General features: G+C 40.7%; 1 protein-coding gene across 7 annotated transcripts in view; it reads left to right on the top strand.

Moving 5' to 3' along the window:
* Positions 1–7,584, top strand: part of ZNF84 (zinc finger protein 84) — a 28,169-nt gene extending 20,585 nt beyond the window's left edge. For 6 of the 7 annotated variants that reach the window (XM_043902227.1, XM_043902228.1, XM_043902226.1 and 3 more), the window contains one exon: positions 1,213–7,584. In XM_043902227.1, the coding sequence (XP_043758162.1) occupies positions 1,213–3,185 (1,973 nt within the window). In that variant the 3' untranslated portion in view covers positions 3,186–7,584. The remainder of the gene's footprint in view (positions 1–1,212) is intronic. The other variant, XR_006341084.1, reaches the window with a different exon arrangement.
* Positions 7,585–21,672: the final 14,088 nt, after the last annotated feature.

The following is a 21,672-nucleotide window of genomic DNA, read 5'->3' as shown; positions in this document are numbered from 1 at the left end:
TGGCTTCTTTGCTTGTAGCTTGAAGTGAAATGTTTCCAGCTGGTCTGGCCCATGATGTTACTCCCAGTCTTTCACATCTGGGACTTTGACTTCTTATTAGGTATTCTGTCCCCTGATGTGGTTAATCTCCTCCTGTCCTTCCTCCTCTCTGTGGTCAAAGACACCTGTGCTTGACCATCAGGGCTTTATTTTTCCTCGCTTTGGGTATCTCTGATGGGAAACCCTCTCTGTTCAGCCTTATTATGTCAGAAAATGGATTATCATTCCTCCCAAACTGTTGGTCCACTTTTCCCCTTGGCTGGTCAAGTTCTGTTGTGCTTTTTCTGTAGCTTAGACAAGGAGTATATAGAATTACTTCTTTCTGCCATTTTTTTTTTACTAAGTTTTTTACCTTTGGAAAACATCTTTTGAAAGACTTCTCTATTCTCACTTAAAACTAAGTCTAGTCTGAACTTCCCAAATTGCTAGCTAGTGTAGATCCCGGTTCTCATCTTCTTTTGTGAGTTATGTGGCACCACCAAGCATCCAGCACTGCTCTGATCAGCTGGGCCCTCCTCCTCGTTACCTGTTGTGTGACACTGACTTAATTCAAGGACCCTCAGAAGCAGACCCTGAGATACTTATTGGGCCTGTGATCTCCACAGTGTTAGTGGGAGAAGGGGAAGCGAGATGGCGTGAGAGAGGAATGCATGAACAGTGTGCTTCTGGGAACCCTCTGAGGGACCAGAAATCTAGTGCCACCCTCTGCCTCCTGTCTCCCAGTGACTGAGTATTGCCCCAGGGAACATTAGGGCTCCAGAGTATCTGGCATACCTGAGTATGGCCCAAGAAGGCACTTGCAGCCCATCTCCATCTCTTGGTGGAGAGATGTGGGCACCCTGGTTAGGCCCCACAATTGACCTGAGCTGCAGTGTCCTCTGAGTGTGGCTGAAGGGAGGCAGGTGACACTGAGGACCTGTGTAGTAAGCCCATGTAGCCTGTTCAGTGATTACACCCTTTGCCCCAAGTTGGTGGTCAGTTTCATTCAAACTTAATCTACTGTCTGCTTTCTGTTCTTGTTTAAAGTGTTTTTCAATACCTGGAGGTTAGACATTGCAGTCATATTAGGAAACTAAACATTAAAAAGCATTGATTCCCTCAAATAGCATTTCTAGGTTTTTATTCAGTAAGCACAACCATGGAAGAACTTACAGGATTTTTTTTTCTTCATAGATCAAGTCTTTCAAGTAAATGGTCACATGACTTGGCACAAGGATAACAAGAAGTTTAAAAATATGAAACAAGATCATGAATGTGATGCACTTGGAAAAAAGTTTAATCTGAGCACAAACTTTATTCCTTTAAGGAAATCAAACAAAGAAGGTGACATAGATGGGTTAATTTTAAAACATCATTTAGATTTTCTTATTCCGAAAGCAAACTATGGAAGAATGGAACCAGCTGACTTAAACATATTTGATAAATTATTTCTCCATACGAAGACTGAGGAAACTGATACTTGGTTAAAATACTATGCATGTGATAAAGTTAGCTATAAGAAGTCACAGATTATCATATATCACAGAAGTCGTTCAGGGGAGAAACTCTATGAATGCAGTGAATGTAGGAAACGCTTCAGTAAGAAATCAAGTCTCATTAAACATCAGAGCAGACATATAAGAGAAATAGCCTATGGCTGTGGTAAATGTGGCAAGACTTTTCCCCAGAAGTCACAGTTTATTACACATCATAGAACTCATACAGGAGAGAAACCTTACAATTGTAGCCAATGTGGGAAAGCCTTCTCCCAAAAGTCACAGCTAACATCCCATCAGAGGACACATACAGGAGAGAAACCATATGAATGTGGTGCGTGTGGGAAAGCCTTCTCCCGGAAGTCACATCTCATATCACATTGGAGGACACACACAGGAGAGAAACCCTATGGATGCACTGAATGTGGGAGGGCCTTTAGTGAAAAGTCAAATCTCATCAATCATCAAAGGATTCATACAGGAGAGAAACCTTTTGAATGCAGAGAATGTGGGAAAGCCTTCAGCAGGAAGTCACAGCTTGTCACACATCAGAGGACCCACACAGGAACAAAACCCTATGGATGTAGTGATTGTAGAAAAGCCTTCTTTGAGAAATCAGAGTTAATTAGACATCAAACAATTCATACTGGAGAGAAACCCTATGAATGCAGTGAATGTGGGAAAGCCTTCAGAGAGAGGTCTAGTCTTATTAACCATCAGAGAACCCATACAGGAGAGAAGCCTCATGGATGCATCCAGTGTGGGAAAGCCTTTTCCCAGAAATCTCACCTCTTATCACATCAGATGACACACACAGGAGAAAAACCCTTTGTATGCACTAAGTGTGGGAAGGCCTTCAGCAGGAAATCCCAGCTTGTCAGACATCAGAGAACTCATACAGGTGAAAAACCCTATGAGTGCAGTGAATGTGGGAAAGCTTTCAGTGAAAAATTAAGCCTTACTAATCACCAGAGAATTCATACAGGAGAAAAACCGTATGTGTGCAGTGAGTGTGGGAAAGCCTTTTGTCAGAAGTCACATCTCATATCACATCAGAGGACACACACAGGAGAGAAACCCTATGAATGCAATGAATGTGGGAAAGCCTTTGGTGAAAAGTCAAGTCTTGCAACACATCAGAGAACCCATACAGGAGAAAAACCTTATGCATGCAGGGATTGTGAAAAAGCCTTCTCCCAGAAGTCACAGCTCAATACTCACCAGAGAATTCACACAGGAGAGAAACCGTATGGATGCAGTCTTTGTCAAAAAGCTTTCTTTGAAAAATCAGAACTAATTAGACATCAGAGAACTCATACAGGAGAAAAACCTTATGAATGCAGTGAATGTAGGAAAGCCTTCAGGGAGAGATCAAGTCTCATAAATCATCAGAGGACACATACAGGAGAGAAACCCTTTGAATGCAGCGACTGTGGCAAAGCCTTCTCTCGGAAGTCACACCTCATACCACATCAGAGGACACACACAGGAGAGAGACCCTACAGTTGCAGTGAATGTAGAAAGGCCTTCTCTCAGAAGTCACAGCTTGTTAATCATCAGAGAATTCATACAGGAGAGAAACCTTTTCAATGCAGTGAGTGTGGGAAAGCCTTCTCCCAAAAGTCACAGCTTATTAATCATCGGAGAACTCATACAGTAAAGAAATCCTAAGAATGGTGTTAATGTTAGTCTTTGACAGAGATCTTACCTCATCAGTTATGGTAAATCTTTCAGATAATAGTTACATCACATTATATGTCTGAATACACTTTTAAGTTAGGAACTCCAAATAGGTTATGTTGGGGAAGCTTTCAGCAGATTAATGTGTTTATTATATTAGAATTCAGAGGGAGAATGACCCTATGAATTGCAGTGGATTTCAAAAACCTTTCAAACCTTTTTCAGTAGAAAATTAACAGTACAGAAGAATACTGTGACTATCAGAAAGCTTTCCAGAGATCAAATTTCATTAGCCATTGGAAAAATTCCCACTGAAAATGAATCCTATTCCAGTGAGTTAAGGAAAACTTCATGAATACAGCAAGTGAGGTGATATTTTCATCAAGAAATAACAGCTCATTGTACATGAGAAGATGCCCTCAGGAATGAATTCTTTGAAAATACTAAATATAGGACAATCTTCAGCAAGTAACCCCACCATGTTGGATCCTGTGGGTATACCTAACAGTTTAAAGACACTAGAAATACATGCCCCTAGAATCAGTTATGGTAAATCTTTCAGATAATAGTTACATCACATTATATGTCTGAATACACTTTTAAGTTAGGAACTCCAAATAGGTTATGTTGGGGAAGCTTTCAGCAGATTAATGTGTTTATTATATTAGAATTCAGAGGGAGAATGACCCTATGAATTGCAGTGGATTTCAAAAACCTTTCAAACCTTTTTCAGTAGAAAATTAACAGTACAGAAGAATACTGTGGCTATCAGAAAGCCACGCACTCTTTATAGACATAGGTACCAAAAATAACTGGTTCTAAATTATATTAAGGCTCAAGTGTGAAGTTTCTAAAAATGTGAATAAATTGAGTCATTGGAATACAAAATTTCTCCATGGTATATAATTATGGCTTATTTTCCTGTGTCACAGGCTGTGTTTTGTATTTTGGAATTACATATGGTAATGTAATTGGGAGCATGAGATGTACATGCCTTGTAGTGCCTCTGATGTCTATCAAGACATACCATGTGCCACTGGTTTTTCTATTTTAATAATACTATAAAAATGATAACTCATAGGACATGTCTTACTGCTCAATAAGTAGCATGAGTAATATCAACACATTTCCTTATGATTTGTTAGTTTATAAAAGGCTGTATTATTGGCACTGACCTTTCTCTTTAGTAGCAAAAGCCAACATTATATAAAGTCTTTTGGATCCTAGACTCTGAGAAACAGTTTATATAAAACCTGATTAATAAGTATTCTAGTGTAGAACTGCAGAATGGCACGAGTAAATTGTGAGGAGAATGAACTGTGGCTCTACACTCCTGCTCAGTGGCATTAACTTGGAGCAGAATGCCCTCCTTGTGTAATGAGGTGCCTCCATGCATCCAGTGTGTGTATCTTAAGTGCTATGTCACCCAAGTACAACTTGTATTTTAATTTACTGTGATGAATTGTCATGAATATTGTGTGCTGCTATTATGTTTTTGGTGTTTTGTAAAATATTCCATAAAAATTAGATGAAGAAACTAGGTATTTGAGAATCACTATCCAGAGAATATAAAATATAAAGGATTTTGTGGTGAGAACCATATTTTTTATGTATCCCAGGAAGCCTATTTTGCCTTCCTGCAGATTTCTGTGATTACCAGACAGGTATCAGAAATCAAGCTTTTTATTATTTCATCACTGGAAATGTTAGTGTTTCACTTGCGTTTCACCTGTTGTATCATGCACATGAGAAAGTTCCCATGTGTGCTTACCATTTTATAAGGGTGGTTCCTTCTGAAAATGCACGAACCATGCCTAGGTTTATTTAGAATTTTGTAGCAATCTCTTTATAATGTTGTTCGACAAAATCAACTATGTTTTTTGTATGATGGTGAAATTCAGAAAAGTCTAGCATTGACCTTGTTTCCATACTTGAAAAAATCAGGCCTTCTCTCATGCACAAGTCGTCTTACCAGTGTGGTGTTTGGTACCTGTGATTCTAGCAGTATTTTTTTCTTTACCTACAATTTTACATCATTGTTGGAAAATTGGAATACTAAATAAATGAGGGTAATTTTATGAACTATTGTACCAGAATTTCAACAAAGTCCTATTTCCCAAATTTTTATTCATACATAAATTTATGGACTTCCTACTTTTCTCCCTAATACCTTAAGGTCATTTTACCAGGTTGGTGAAACAGACCTTTGTAAAGGAACGAGTAGTTACAGTGTGGTGTTTTACTTTGTGGGTTGTTGGGTTTTGTTTTGTTTCCCCACCCCCCCCCCACATTTTTTTTCTTTTCCATCTATCGTGGGTCTCTTTCCTCAGCCCATTGATTGACTTGTTGGGTCTTGGATTCGGCTGAGGAGTCTGTTGTCTAAAAACTTCCTAGTTTTGCTCACTCCTGTTCTAGATTATTTTTGAACTACTAAGCAGTTAATCTTAGAACTTCCTTTATGAGATGATGAAACTTCACTGGCCTTTTGATCGAATCCCAAGGGCGAATGTGTTTTCCCAAGGGCAAATGTGTTTCCTAAGGATCTGATGTCAGTCATCCTGTGTCAGGGCTGATGCTGGCAGCAGGGGTTTTGTTTATCAAAATACCTGATGTTCCACATCCCAGGTGTGTGGTGTAGAACTCACCTGGCATTCTGTCTTCTGAAGGGTCACAAGAGGCCTCTGATTCTGAAATTAGAAATTCTTAGTGTCATGTTTTTAAGTCACCTTGGTAAACCACAAAAATATATTTCCCCTCACCGATTCCTACTACAAATGCTGCATCAAGAAGAAAGCCAATTTTAAAGTTAGGCTGGATTTACTTCTGGTTTTGTGAAGCTCAATAAATGACATTTAGATGGAATACTTGAGGAGGAGCATCTCCTTTCCCTTCCTCTTTCACCACCCAGGTTCCTCCATTGGTGTGGAAGCAATCCTGCAGAGCACACTTTCTATTCTATTCCTTACACTAAGTACTGGATCTTCTGGAGGTCCCGTCTATGAATTCTGAGACCTATACCAGGATTGCCTTGTGTTCAGCTTGTCTTTGTGGGCTTTGATATTTTCAGACACCATTATCTGTATAGATCTGTATGTTCCTGATATTTTGATTTCATGTGACATTTTCATCACATGTAGAACCCTGAGATGAAATGAACCCAAAGAATACCAGACATATCTACCAATATCTGTATTACATAGCAAAGTATACATCCATAGACATTTGGACCCTACACTTGAGATCTCAGTCATTTGGTCATTTACTCCAGTATGTACCCAGATTGTCAATTTCATTGAGTTTGTCAGTCTACAAACATAATACCAACAAGCTTTCAGATGCTGAGCACCTAGTGCTGGCCTGCATGCCAGTTAACTAACTCAGTCATTACTTTTGCAGCTGTATGCATATTTTTTGCCCTTTTCATCCTTTCAGTCCATTTTTTGCACTTATATATACTAGTTATTTTAAGATGCAATTCTGATTATACACTCTTGTATTGAAATATCATGTGGCTAATTGTAGGCTTGGCTTCCCAGGTGGTTCAGTGGTAAAGAATCCGCCTGCCATTGCAGGAGACACAGGAGACATGGCTTCAGTCCCTGGATCAGGAAGATCCACCTGGAGAAGGAATGGCAACCCATTCCAGTATTCTTACCTGGCAAGTCCCATGGACAGAGGAGCCTGGTGGGCTACAGTCCATGAGATTGCAAAGAGTTGGACATGACTGAGCACATGCGTGTGTGCGTGCACACACACACACACACACACACACACACACACACGCATTGTGGATTTAAGGTGTAATATCCTCATGGTATATGAGGACTTTTATACAAAACCATACCTGTTCATAATTTCTGAATACTTTATCTTTCCTCTTACAGTTTTGGTTTTGTTCTGTTTTTGCTTCCTTAAACTACTTGAGAGTTCCACAATCTCTCATTTTACACTTTTATGTGTGTGTGCTTTTTTGTTGATCTACTGCCACTGAAATGCCCTTGTTCCTTGTTAATACCTATTCAACCTATGTGAACTTGTACATGTATTTGTCACTGGTGATAAAATTGTTGCATGTTTTATCTTCCCCATTAGGAAGCTTCTGGAAAGCTAGGACTCTTGTTTGTCTATATAATTTTAACAACCGAAGCTTTGGTTCATAAGTGTGAGTGGTGTCAGTGGCTGTGTTTTCTACCACATGAGGAGGCATAGCTGCAATGAGAGAAGTGTGAAGCCACCACGGAAGCCAAGTCATGAGCATCCTGGCTGGGTTCCAGGATCTGGTTCTTGTCTTGAAGTCTGGGTTCATCTCTGCTGTTTTCTTGCCTTGATTATTGGACTTTTCTGTGAGATAGCCCAAATATCCTTATAATAAATCCCCAAGTTTGTTTCAGCTGGTTCAAGTTGTGTTCATTATTGCAACCCAAGTGCTGCTCCTCACTGACAGCAAGGTCAGGCTGTGTCATAAGTTGGGGCCTCTGGAAGCAGATACTGAGATGAAGTTTGGTGTGTAAGATGTTTATTGAGAATCAACATGAAGTAATGGGAGAAGAGAAAGGAATGGGTTGGTCAAAGGAAAAATCGTAACTGCACTGTAGGTTGTGGAGACCTTGGCCAGACCAGCAGGGGCTCTGAAGAGAATCACTCGTAAAAGTGTCTCATATTATTTGTGAAAATATGCCAAAATCAATATTTTTTGTTCTTTGATTTCATTAAATGTGTACTAAAAAAAAAAAAGTCTCATATTTGGCCATGACATCCAGGCCCTTACAACCCTGGGTTGTCAGTCAGCAGAGGCAGGCTGTCCTGGGGAGAGCATGAGCTCAGGTGAAGCAGCCCTTTTCCCCTGAGACCAACTCTGGACAAGCTGGCGAGTGGAGGAAGTCCCAGCCACTGGGCAGCAGGTTCCTGGAAGAGGGATCTGGGTGGTTCAGCTCCACGACTGCACAGAGCATCCCTTCCAAGGTTGGGTTTGTCTAGAGAGAGACTAAGAAGAGGGAAATCAGGATGAACTACAGACCTCCTGTTGCAACTGTTTGCTCTCACCTGTTATGCATTCCAGATTCTCACAGCTACCACCCTTGCTGACATGAGCATGAGCCTGATCCTCATTCCTAAGGGCTCTGGGCCCTGGTCACCAATACCTTCTCACACCCGAGCTGTGGTGTTTCTCCAGTTACCATCACAAGTGGGAAAGAAAACCAAGAAGGATCTCGGTGGGTTACCCGCATCAACTCAGATTCCCTGCCCCGTGTATGATGGCAGCCCATTTTCCCCATGATGTATCAGACACCCTGCAGAAACAACAGCTCCTCTTCCCTGCTGGTCCCTGGTTACAAGGAGCACAATCCTCAAGTCATGTCTATCTTTATTAAGTGGAAAATGCTCTGTCCCTGGTGAAATGTATGTCTCCTGTGGGGCTCAGGACCTCTTAACTCTGCAGCCTGGAGTGGCATGTCCAGGAAGCACAGGGCCCCTGGAGGGTCTTTGGTAGTGGTGGTTGGTGAGGCCCACCCTCACTGCTGGGTTCTTCCACTTTGAGAACACAGCACTGGCTTTTGTCCATTTCATAGACTGCATTCTGAAGGGCAGCACCCTGTCCTGGCAGAATATTGCTTCCAAGCTGGGGCTTCAACTGTGCTTTCACTAGGCTGTTGCAAAGCTCTCTTGCAGAAGCAGCTACTGGTACATGCAGTGGGTCCTTTTGTGCTGGGCATAGTCTTGCACATCCTTTAATGCAAAGTGGGTCCTCTGGTCTGATGCAGTGTATGTGGGATAGCATACTGGCTGACCAGACATTTTGTAAGCCTTTGGATAGTGGTGCCAGCTGAGGCCCTGGGGGCAGGAAAGAAAACACATGCCTGGAATATGAGATTTTCCTGTGAGGACAAACACTGGCCTTTTGAGGGCCAAAATAGTCAAGTGCTAGTTGGTCTCTCCTAGTAATGGTGCTATATTGGGGACTCAGTCTTTGTCTCTTATTTTAGACGTTCAGTAGTGGCCAAATCAGCCCTGGTGCAAGAGACTGCTGTTGGACAGGATTGACATTCTTGACCATTAGAGTAACCCCTGCATTGGATCCCTGGTCTTTTGTTAAGGACCACCATGGTGAGGAGGCCAGATGGATGGCTCTGAAACTTACCCCCCAGATAAGATAGTGAATGAAAATATATATATATATATATATATATATATATATATATATATATATATTGCATTCCAGGTAGGGGGCTCAGCAGGGAGGGTGGCAGAGATTAGGATGCTCTTAAAGAATGGCAAGGTGAATATGCCTATCATAATCCTGTTTAATTAGGTAGCATAGATGGTGTAGAAGCCCAACGTAGCCTAGAGAATGACTGTAGTCTGGACACAAGCTCAGTCAAGTAGTGATCCAACTTGCACACATGGCATTGTTTCTAAAGCAGATTTTCATGCCCTTAGATACATAATATGCAGACTTTTATTTCACAAATGCATTTTTTGTATCCTTCTCAGGAAAAAGGAAAATTTTTCATTATCATGGAACAGAAAAAAATTCAGCTTTACTCCAGGATTGTCCTAATATAGCCTGAAGAGATCCAGACTATCTGAACATGCACAGAACATCAGTATGCCCCACCACAGCAGTGAAATCATTCAGTCAAGCAGGTTGTACAGGAAGTAGCCAGTAGCTTGAAGACCCAATGCACCACATGCATTCCAGAAGCTAGGCGACACCCTGTGAAGAATTAGCAACTCACTACAGAAGATACCATAGGACTCACATTTCCACACACTGCTTTATAGGATTTTTAAAAAAAAATTTTTTTTAATAATTTCATTTGTTTTATTTTTGGCTGTGCCAGGTCTTCAATGCTGCGTGGGCTTTCTCTAGTTGTGGCAAGCAGGGGCTACTCTAGTTACGGTGTGCAGGCTTCTTATTAAAGTGGCCTCTCTTATGATGAATGGGCTCTGGGCATGTGGGCTTCAGTAGCCTCAGCTCATAGGCTTAGAGTTATTCTTAAGCATGGGTTCAGTAGTTGTGGTGCATGGGCTTATTTGCTCCACAGCATGTGAGATCACGGTTCAAACTTCATTCATGTGCAGGTAGATTCTTTACCACTGAGCCACAAGGGAAGCCCCTGCTTCATAGATTATCCAGGAAGTTTGGGTAGGCTGGCTTTCCAGTACTTTATGTAATGTTCAGTTCAGTTCAGTTCAGTAGCTCAGTCATGTCCGACTCACTGCAAACCCATGAATCGCAGCACGCCAGGCCTCCCTGTCCGTGACCAACTCCCGGAGTTCACTCAAAGTCATGTCCATCGAGTCGGTGAGGCCATCCACCCATCTAATCCTCCGTGGTCCCCTTCTCCTCCTGCCCCCAATCCTTCCCAGCATCAGGGTCTTTTCCAGTGATTCAACTCTTCCCATCAGGTGGCCAAAGTACTAGAGTTTCAGCTTCAGCATCAGTCCTTCCAATGAACACCCAGGACTGATCTCCTTTAGGATGGACTGGTTGGATCTCCTTGCAGTCCAAGGGATTCTCAAGAGTCTTCTCCAACACCACAGTTCAAAAGCATCAATTCTTCGGCATTCAGCTTTCTTCACAGTCCAACTCACATCCATACATGACCACTGGAAAAATCATAGCCTTGACTAGACAGACCTTTTTTGGCAAAGTAATGTCTCTGCTTTTCAATATGCTGTCTAGGTTGGTCATAACTTTCCTTCCAAGGAGTAAGCATCTTTTAATTTCATGGCTGCAATCACCATCTGCAGTGATTTTGGAGCCCAAAAAAATAAAGTCGGACACTGTTTCCAGTGTTTCCCCATCTATTTCCCATGAAGTGATGGGACTAGATGCCATGATATTAATTTTCTGAATGTTGAGCTTTAAGCCAACTTTTTCACTCCCCTCTTTCACTTTCATCAAGAGGCTTTTTAGTTCCTCTTCACTTTCTGCCATAACGGTGGTGTCATCTGCATATCTGAGGTTATTGATATTTCTTCTGGCAATCTTGATTGCAGCTTGTGCTTCTTCCAGCCCCGCGTTTCTCATGATGTACTCTGCATATAAGTTAAATAAGCAGGCTGACAATATACAGCCTTGACATACTCCTTTTCCTGTTTGGAACCAGTCTGTTGTTCCATGTCCAGTTCTAACTGTTGCTTCCTGACCTGCATATAGGTTTCTCAAGAGGCAGGTTAGGTGGTCTGTTATGCCCATCTCTTTCAGAATTTTCCACAGTTTATTGTGATCCACACAGTCAAAGGCTTTGACATAGTCAATAAAGCAGAAATGTATGTTTTTCTGGAACTCTCTTGCTTTTTTTAATGATCCAGCAGATGTTGGCAATTTGATCTCTGGTTCCTCTGCCTTTTCTAAAACCAGCTTGAACATCCGGAAGTTCACAGTTCACATATTGCTAAAGCCTGGCTTAGAGAAATTTTGAGCATTACTTTACTAGCGTGGGAGATGAGTGCAATTGAGCGGTAGTTTCAGCATTCTTTGGCATTGCCTTTCTTTGGGATTGGAATGAAAACTGACCTTTTCCTGTCCTGTGGCCACTGCTGAGTTTTCCAAATTTGCTGGCATATTGAGTGCAGCACTTTCACAACATCATCTTTCAGGATTTGAAATAGCTCCACTGGAATTCCATCACCTCCACTAGCTTTGTTTGTAGTGATGCTTTCTAAGGCCTACTTGACTTCGCATTCCAGGGTTATATCTATATCTACTACTGTGGGCAGGAATCCCTTAGAAGAAATGGAGTAGCCATCATGGTCAACAAAAGAGTCCAAAATGCAGTACTTGGATGCAATCTCAAAAACGACAGAATGATCTCTGTTCATTTCCAAAGCAAACCATTCAATATCATGGTAATTCAAGCCTATATCCCAACCAGTAATGCTGAAGAAGCTGAAGTTGAACGGTTCTATGAAGACCTACAAGACCTTTTAGAACTAACACCCAAAAAGGATGTCCTTTTCATTATAGGGGACTGGAATGCAAAAGTAGGAAGTCAAGAAACACCCGGAGTAACAGGCAAATTTGGCCTTGGAGTACGGAATGAAGCAGGACAAAGGCTACTAGAGTTTTGCCAAGAGAAGGCACTGGTCATAGCAAACACCCTCTTCCAACAACACAAGAGAAGACTCTACACATGGACATCACCAGATGGTCAACACCGAAATCAGATTGATTATATGCTTTGCAGCCAAAGATGGAGAAGCTCTATACAGTCAGCACAAATAAGACCGGGAGCTGACTGTGGCTCAGATCATGAACTCCTTATTGCCAAATTCAGACTTAAATTGAAGAAAATAGGGAAAACCACTAGACTGTTCAGGTATGACTTAAATCAAATCCCTTATGACTATACAGTGGAAGTGAAAAATAGATTCACTGGACTAGATCTGATAGAGTGCCTGATGAACTATGGACGGATGTTCGTGACATTGTACAGGAGACAGGGATCAAGACCATCCCCATGGAAAAGAAATACAAAAAAGCAACATGTCTGTCTAAGGAGGCCTTACAAATAGCTGTGAAAAGAAGAGAAGCGCAAAGCAAAGGAGAAAAGGAAAGATATTCCCATTTGAATGCAGAGTTCCAAAGAATAGCAAGGAGAGATAAGAAAGCCTTCCTCAGTGATCAATGCAAAGAAATAGAGGAAAACAACAGAATAGGAAAGACTGGAGGTCTCTTCAAGAAAATTAGAGATACCAAGGGAACATTTCATGCAAAGGTGGGCACAGTAAAAGACAGAAATGGTATGGACCTAACAGAAGCAGACGATATTAAGAAAAGGTGGCAAGAATACACAGAAGAACTGTACAAAAAAGATCTTCATGACCCAGATAATCACGATGGTGTGATCACTCACCTAGCGCCAGACATCTTGGAATGTGAAGTCAAGTGGGCCTTAGAAAGTATTACTACAAACAAAGTACAGTATAATCATAGCTAAATATGAGTGTGTACTGGTTTTGTATATAGCCATGAGTTGGGACTTTAAAATTTTTTGCTCCCTGTTTATCATACCTCTTTTCCAATTTTCTTGTTTTTTTGTGGGTTACTTGAACATCCTTTAGAATTCTATTCTTAATTATTGAAAGTATTTTTGAGTGTCTCTTTACAGCTTTTTTTAAAAGTGCTTTCATTAGATGTTACACACCCTATCTAACATAGTCTACTGTTTTTTTACATTATCCCATTTGAGTGAAGTGCAAAAACCGTACTTCCCTCCCCACTCACTAATATAACTACCTTAAGGGTTTCCTCAACATACATTGGATTTCCACATCAGATAGTGGTGTAACTTTTTGTTTCAACCATCAAATGTGATTTTAAAAACACATTAGTGTTTTTAAATAGTCCATTACGTTTACCCTTACTTCTACCCATTTCACTGTTGTTTTTTCTTTTGAGGCTCTAACCCTCTTCTTGTTACCAGTTCCTTTATAATCATAGAACTTCTTCTAGCTGGTATTTATAGTTAGGCCTTCTGGTGACAAATTCTTCATTTTCCTTCCTCTGAAGGTCTTCATTATCTAGAGGTCTTTATTTCCCCTTCATTTCTAAAGAGAGTTTTTGCTAGATGCAGAATTAGGAGCTTACAGTTTGGGTTTTGTGGTTTTGTTTTTTTTTTTCCCAGCACTTGAAAGTTACTGTGCCATCTCCTTCTGGTCTCTGTGGTTTCAGAGGAGAAATCCATGTTTCAGATGAGAAATCCATGTTATTTAATTGTTCCCCTACAAGGAATACACTTTTTTCTCTCTTCAAATTGAATAGTCACAACTGAGTTCCTAGTGAATTTGTATAGAGAATTAGGCCAGATTATTCTAAAGTTTACCCAGAGATACAAACTCATAAGACTAACCTGGAAAAATCAGGAATTCACTCATTATCAGAGAAATGCAAATCAAAACCACAATGAGGTACCATTACACGCCAGTCAGAATGGCTGCTATCCAAAAGTCTACAAGCAATAAATGCTGGAGAGGGTGTGGAGAAAAGGAAACCCTCTTACACTGTTGGTGGGAATGCATAGTACAGCCGCTATGGAGAACAGTATGGAGATTTCTTAAAAAACTGGAAATAGAACTGCCATATGATCCAGCAATGCCACTTCTGGACATACACACCAAGGAAACCAGATCTGAAAGAGACACGTGCACCCCAATGTTCATCGCAGCACTGTTTATAATAGCCAGGACATGGAAGCAACCTAGATGCCCATCAGCAGGCGAATGGATAAGGAAGCTGTGGTACATATACACCATGGAATATTACTCAGCCATTAAAAAGAATTCATTTGAATCAGTTCTAATGAGATGGATGAAACTGGAGCCCATTATACAGAGTGAAGTAAGCCAGAAAGATAAAGACCAATACAGTATACTAATGCATATATATGGAATTTAGAAAGATGGTAACAATAACCCTATATGCAAAACAGAAAAAGAGACACAGAAGTACAGAACAGAATTTTGGACTCTGTGGGAGAAGGCGAGGGTGGGATGTTTTGAGAGAACAGCATCGAAACATGTATATTATCTAGGGTGAAACAGATCACAAGCCCAGGCTGGATGCATGAGACAAGTGCTCGGGGCCTGGTGCACTGGGAAGACCCAGAGGAATCGGGTGGAGAGGGAGGTGGGAGGGGGAACAGGACGGGGAATACATGTAAATCCATGGTTGATTCATGCCAATGTATGACAAAAACCAATACAATATTGTAAAGTAATTAGCCTCCAACTAATAAAAATAAATAGAAAAAAAAAAGAAAAAAGAAAGAAAAATCAGGAAAGAGAGTAAGAGGGGACACGCTCTCCCAAAAAGCTATAGTAATTAAAACAGTATGATATGTATAAGAATAGATGAATAGGTCAGTAGGACAAAACAGAGGAAAGAGACTCAGATATAAGGGGATTTAGTATTAGAAGAATGTAGGGTATATTTTTAAATTTGGTATGCGGAAACACTTTCTAAATGAGAGGAATTCAAAGGGAATTCAGAAGAGAAAAGACTGATAAATCTGAATGCATAAAGATTTCAAAGTACAGCATGCATGTGTGTACACACACACACACACACAAAACCCCAAAGGGAAAATACAAGTAGTGATTTGTGTGAATATGCTGTATCTGAAACATACATATGAAAGTTATAAAATCCAACCACCTAAGAACTCCTATGTGTGTGCTCAGTCATGTCTGACTCTTTTTGGATCCATGGACTGTATGTAGCCCACCTGGCTCCTCTGCTATGGAATAGCAGAATATTGGAGTAGGTTGCCACTTCCTGTTCCAAGAGATCTGCAAGAATCTTGGAACAAGAATATTGGAGTGGGTTGCCACTTCCTGTTCCAAGAGATCTGCTGGACCCAGGGATTGAACCTGCATCTTTGTGTCTCCTGCATTGGCAAGTGGATCCTTTACCACTAGCAGACTGAGGAACCCCAAGAACCGCTGCAAATCAATAATAAAAACAGAGGGATACTAATGGAAAAATAGGCAAAGTACATGATCAGGTTATTTCAAAGAAGATAAATAGGAACTAGTAAATAAACAGTTGTTTATTCCCACAAAAAAGTAAATTAAAGCAAGATTTTTTAACTCATCATATGAGTATTAAGTTTTGATGATATCCTTTTGCCACTCACTGAGCCCTTACTCTGTGCCAAGCAATATGCTATTAATAGTTATGGGTATAACTCATAGTGCTTATAGTCTAGTGAGGAAGATAATTACTAACAAAATAATCACAAATACACACAAGTAATTACAAATATAATTGCAAATTATTGTAAATGATAAAGAGAATACATATAGGATCCAAGGAGAGTTTACAATCAAAGGAACCTTATTCAGAGGTCACATTGGGATCAGGGAACACTTCTCTGAGGAAGAGTTTCTTGGGCTGCAATATGAAGCATAAACTTATGAAAGGATAGATAACCTTTTCAGGGATAGAGAAAATTAACATGCTCAAAAGTCCTGCAATGCATGTCACATAGGAAAAGAGGGTTAGCACATTCAGAGAGGAGGGGACTAAGAAGAGCTTGAAAAGACAGGGGTAAGATCATGCAGACAACTGGACTATGCTAAGGACTATTGTCTTTAGAGCAAGCAAAAGCCATCACATTAGGTTAAATGGAGGAATATATTTTTTAAATTTGTATTTATTTGGCTGCGTTGGGTCTTAGTTGTAGCATGTGGGAACCTTCGTTGTGGCACAGGGACTCTCTGGGTGTGGTGCATGGTCTCAGTAGTTGTGATGCACGGGCTTAGTTGTCCCACAGCGTGTGGGATCTTAGTTCCTTGACAAGAGATCAAACCGGCATCCCTCACATTGCAAGATGGATTTTTAACTACTGAACCAGCAAGAAAGTCCCCAGAGGAATATATTTGGAATTGCTTTTATAAACATCAGGCTGACTTCTATATGAAGAAAACATTTGGAGGAAATGGATGTGAAGATATAGCAAGGTTGTGGGTGAGATATAATAGTTTGAACAAGATTAGTAGTTGAGATTAAACATAGACATGTCAATCTCAACATGTCCCCAAACAAATCCATTTCTTCTCTCCTAAATTTGTCTTTTCATGTGTTTATCACCTTTGTAAAATATGATGATTTGTTAAAAGATCTGAGCAAGTTGTATAAGTGGAAATTGAAGTCATAAGAGTGGATAACAGTGGTAGCAGAGGTTTTAAAGAATGAGCTTCTGGAAACATTTCACCCAAGTAAGAAAACTACTTCCTCCATCTCCCCAGACTGCCATGTCCAATTTTTTACCAGGTCCTTTAAGTTCTTCCTTTAAATATTTTCTCGACCCTGTTTACCTTAGTCCCCAGCTCCTGGTCTCCAGGATACAGAATCATTGCCTTCATTGGTGTTCCTGGATCAAGACATTTTTCTGTGGATACTCAGCACCACACTGTACATGGGATGTAACAGCCTCTTCAGAACTCTTCATTGTCTTCTCATTCACAGCACGCATGTTCCTTCACATGTCCTTGTGAAGGATTAACTTTTTCAGTCTCTTCTTTTTTCATACCATCTCTCCTTTGCCCTCTTTTAAATAGGCCAGTGAATTTCTTTGTTCCTTTTCTCTCTTCCAGTTTTTATACTGGACTGTAACCAAGTAGACCTTATGGGACCTCCCTGGATAGTCCCACTACCATGTTCTTCGCCTGCCTCTTGTTTACAGAAAAAATTTAGTCTCAGGCCTTCCCAAAGTTCCAAAGAACAAATTTAATCAGAAAAGTAAGAAAATGCAGAAATGAAAACAAACAAGAAAAAATAATGGTTTTATCCACTAGACAAAGTAAAGGACTTTTAGGTCCTTCTCAGTGCAAAAGTAGGAAGTCAAGAGATACCTGGAGTTACAAGCAAATTTGGCCTTGGAGTACAAAATGAAGCAGGGCAAAGGTTAACAGAGTTTTGCCAAGAGAATGCATTCATCATAGCAAACACCCTCTTCCAACAACACAAGAGAAGACTCTACACATGGACATCACTAGATGGTCAATACTGAAATCAGATTGATTATATTCTTTGCAGCCAAAGATGGAGAAGCTCTATACAGTCAGCACAAACAAGACCAGGAGCTGACTGTGGCTCAGATCCTGAACTCCTTATTGCCAAATTCAGACTTAAATTGAAGAAAGTAGGGAAAACCACTAGACCATTCAGGGATGACCTAAGTAAAATCCGTTACTATTATGCAGTGGAAGTGACAAATAGATTCAAGGGATTAGACCTGATAGAGTACCTGAAGAACTATGGGTGGAGGTTCGTGACATTATACAGGAGGCAGTGATTAAGACCATCCCCATGGAAAACAAATACAAAAAGACAAAATGGGTGTCTGAGGAGGCCTTACAAATAGCTGAGAAAAGAAGAGATGTGAAAGGCAACGGAGAAAAGGAAAGATGTACCCATTTGAATGCAGAGTTCCAAAAACTAGCATGGAGACATAAGAAAGCCTACCTAAGTGATCAGTGTAAAGAAATAGAGGAAAACAATAGAATGGGAAAGGCTAGCGATCTCTTCAGGAAAATTAGAGATACCAAGGGAACATTTCATGCAAAGATGGGCACAATAAAAGACAGAAACAGTATGGACCTAACAAAAGCAGAAGATATTAAGAAGCAGTGGTAAGAATACACAGAAGAACTATACAAAAAATATCTTGATGACCCAGATAACCATGATGGTGTGATCACTCACATAGAGCCAGTACATCCTGGAATGCAAAGTCAAGTGGGCCTTAGGCAGCATCGCTACAAACAAAGCTAGTGGAGGTGATGGAATTCCAGTGGAGCTATTTCAAATCCTAAAAGATGATGCTGTGAAAGTGTGGCACTCAATATGCCAGCAAGTTTGGAAAACTCAGCGGTGACCACAGGACTGGAAAAGGCCAGTTTTCATCCCAATCCCAAAGAAAGGCAATGCCAAAGAATGTTCAAACTACCACACAATTGCACTCATCTCACATACTAGTAAAGTAATGCTCAAAATTCTCCAAGCCAGGCTTCAGCAATATATGAACCGTGAACTTCCAGATGTTCAAGCTGAATTTAGAAAAGGCAGAGGAACCAGAGATCAAATTGCCAACATCTGCTGGGTCATTGAAAAAGCAAGAGAGTTCCAGAAAAACATCTATTTCTGCTTTATTGACTATGCCAAAGCCTTTGACTGTGCAGATCACAGCAAACTGTGAAAAATTCTTCAAGAGATGGAAATACCAGACCACCTGACCTGCCTCCTGAGAAATCTGTGTGCAGGTAAAGAAGCAACAGTTAGAACTGGACATGGAACAACAGACTGATTCCAAATCGAGAAAGGAGTACGTCAAGGCTGTATACTGTCACCCTGCTTATTTAACTTATATGCAGAGTACATCATGCCAAATGCTGGGCTGCATGAAGCACAAGCTGGAATCAAGATTGCTGGGAGAAATATCAATAACCTCAGATATGCAGATGACACCACCCTTATGGCAAAAAGCAAAGAACTAAAGAACCTCTTGATGAAACTGAACTAGGAGAGTGAAAAAGTAAGCTTAAAACTCGACAGGAAACTAAGATCATGGCATCTGGTTTCATCACTTCACAGCAAATAGATGGGGAAATAATGGAAAGAGTGACAGACTTTATTTTGGGGGGCTCCAAAATCACTGCAGATGGTGACTGCAGCCTTGAAGTTAAAAGACGCTTGCTCCTTGGAAGAAAAGTTATGACCAACCTAGACAGAATATTAAAAAGCAGAGACATTACTTTGCCAACAAAGGTCCGTCTAGTCAAAGCTATGTTTTTTCCAGTAGTCATATATGGATGTGAGAGTTGGACTATAAAGAAAACTGAGCACCGAAGAATTGATGCTCTTGAACTGTGATGTTGGAGAAGACTTCCTTGGACCGCAAGGAGATCAAACCAGTCAATCCTAAAGGAAATCAATCCTGAATATTCACTGGAAGGACTGATGCTGAAGCTGAAACTGCAATACTTTGGCCACCTGATATGAAGAACTGACTCACTGGAAAAGACCCTGATTCTGGGAAAGACTGAAGGCAAGAGGAGAAGGGGACGACAGAGGATGAGATGGCTGGATGGCATCACTGATTCAATGGACATGAGTTTGAGTAAGCTCTGGGAGTTGGTGATGCACAGGGAAGCCTGGTGTGCTACTCTCCATGGGGTTTCAAAGAGTCAGACACAACTGAGCGACTGAACTGAACTGAACAAGGGTTATAGATACTGTTCTGAACCAAGTCCTATGAGCTATTTTGTAGATAGTGAAAACCTCACCAGGTAGAAGAATTTAACCCTATATTGCCCACCAGCATGTTAACCCCAGAAGGTTGATGATGTTGACTCCAAATTACCTCACCATCAAACAATCAGAAGAATGTTCATGAGCTGATCACGTGCCCCATTAACCTCTCCCTCACGCTGTCTTTAAAAAATCTTTCCCTAAAAGTCTTCAAGAAGTTCAGGCCTTTTAAACACTAGTTGCACTGTACTCATTGCTTGCCACCTGAAATTAATGTACTTTCCTTCACCACACCCAGTGTCAATATATTGGCTTTACTGGTCAGGGGCCAGCAGAACCAGGTTTGCTTCACATTCACTTTCACTATGAACCTATGACTAACGAAAAAGATGACTTAACACTCTCTTCAGACTCCAGAGAAAATTGGTTAAGATGAAACTATTTTGAAATACCCAAATTGGTTTTTTGTTTATACATATGAAGTTAGAGAAAGCTGACTTGATAAGATACTTTTTTTCAGAATTCTGGCTCTAAAAGAACAAACACATTCCTGGGAGAAAGTTTGAAGTTAAGTCATATCATATACTAGAAATATAAAAACAGCCCACTTTGCTTGAGACTTCAGCCTAGGGTTAATTAATAGAACTTCAAACCAAAGGCCTGGGGAGGGGTGCAGGATGGAAAAGAAGCTTTTTAAAACTCAAATAAGTAAATTTATTTTTGGTTTTAGATTTGCCAGGTGAATTACCATTACATACGAGGTCATGATTCCTTGTCTTTCTGCTTGCCTGTTATGTTCTTAAAAAGAGGGATCTTCGTGTGGAAAAATTTAGGAAAAAACTGTTGGACTTCACCCTTTGGTTTTTGTCCTACAGGAATGCGATTTTGTTCTTTGTGTGTGTGTTTGCATTTGTCTTGTGTGTAAGTGTGCTGGCTATGGGAAACTCAAATTCGTTTCCTGAATGCAGCCCCTTGAGGTGCATTCTCCAGAACTGAACTACTTTTAGTTACAAGCCAATGAAATATAAAAAGGTGATTTTCCTTTGTAATACAGCTTTGTCATAATACTCCCAAGATTCAAAGTGATCCATTAATGGATCCCTAAATTATGCATTCATGGTGCAATTCGAGTTGTTTTACAATACAGAGGGGATAAAAGATAAAAATTATAAACTAATTGGGAACTTCCCTGGTGGTCCAGTGCTTAAGAATCTGCCTTACAATACAGGGGACTCAATTTCAATCCCTGGTCGGGGAATTAAGATCCCACATGCCTCAGTTCAGTTCAGTCTCTCAGTCGTGTCTAACTCTGCGACCCCATGAATTGCAGCACACCAGGCCTCCCTGTGCATCACCAACTCCCGGAGTTTACTCAAACTCATGTCCATCGAGTCGGTGATGCCGTCAGCCATCTCATTCTCTATTGTCCCTTTCTCCTCCTGCCCCCAATCCCTCCCAGCATCAGGGTCTTTTCCAATGAGTCAATACTTTGCATCAGGCGGCCCAAATATTGGAGTTTCAGCTTCAGCATCAGTACTTCCGATGAACACCCAGGACTGATCTCCTTTAGGATGGACTGGTTGCATCTCCTTGCAGTCCAAGGGACTCTCAAGAGTCTTCTCCAACACCACAGTTCAAAAGCATCAATTTTTCGATGCTCAGCTTTCTTCACAGCCCAACTCTCACATCCATACATGATCTCTGGAAAAACAATAG

The sequence above is a fragment of the Cervus elaphus genome, chromosome 5 (assembly GCF_910594005.1).
Source record: "Cervus elaphus chromosome 5, mCerEla1.1, whole genome shotgun sequence".
Lineage (NCBI taxonomy): Eukaryota > Metazoa > Chordata > Mammalia > Artiodactyla > Cervidae > Cervus > Cervus elaphus.
Note: the sequence above shows the minus strand (reverse complement) of the source record. Positions and strands in the feature narration are given on the sequence as shown.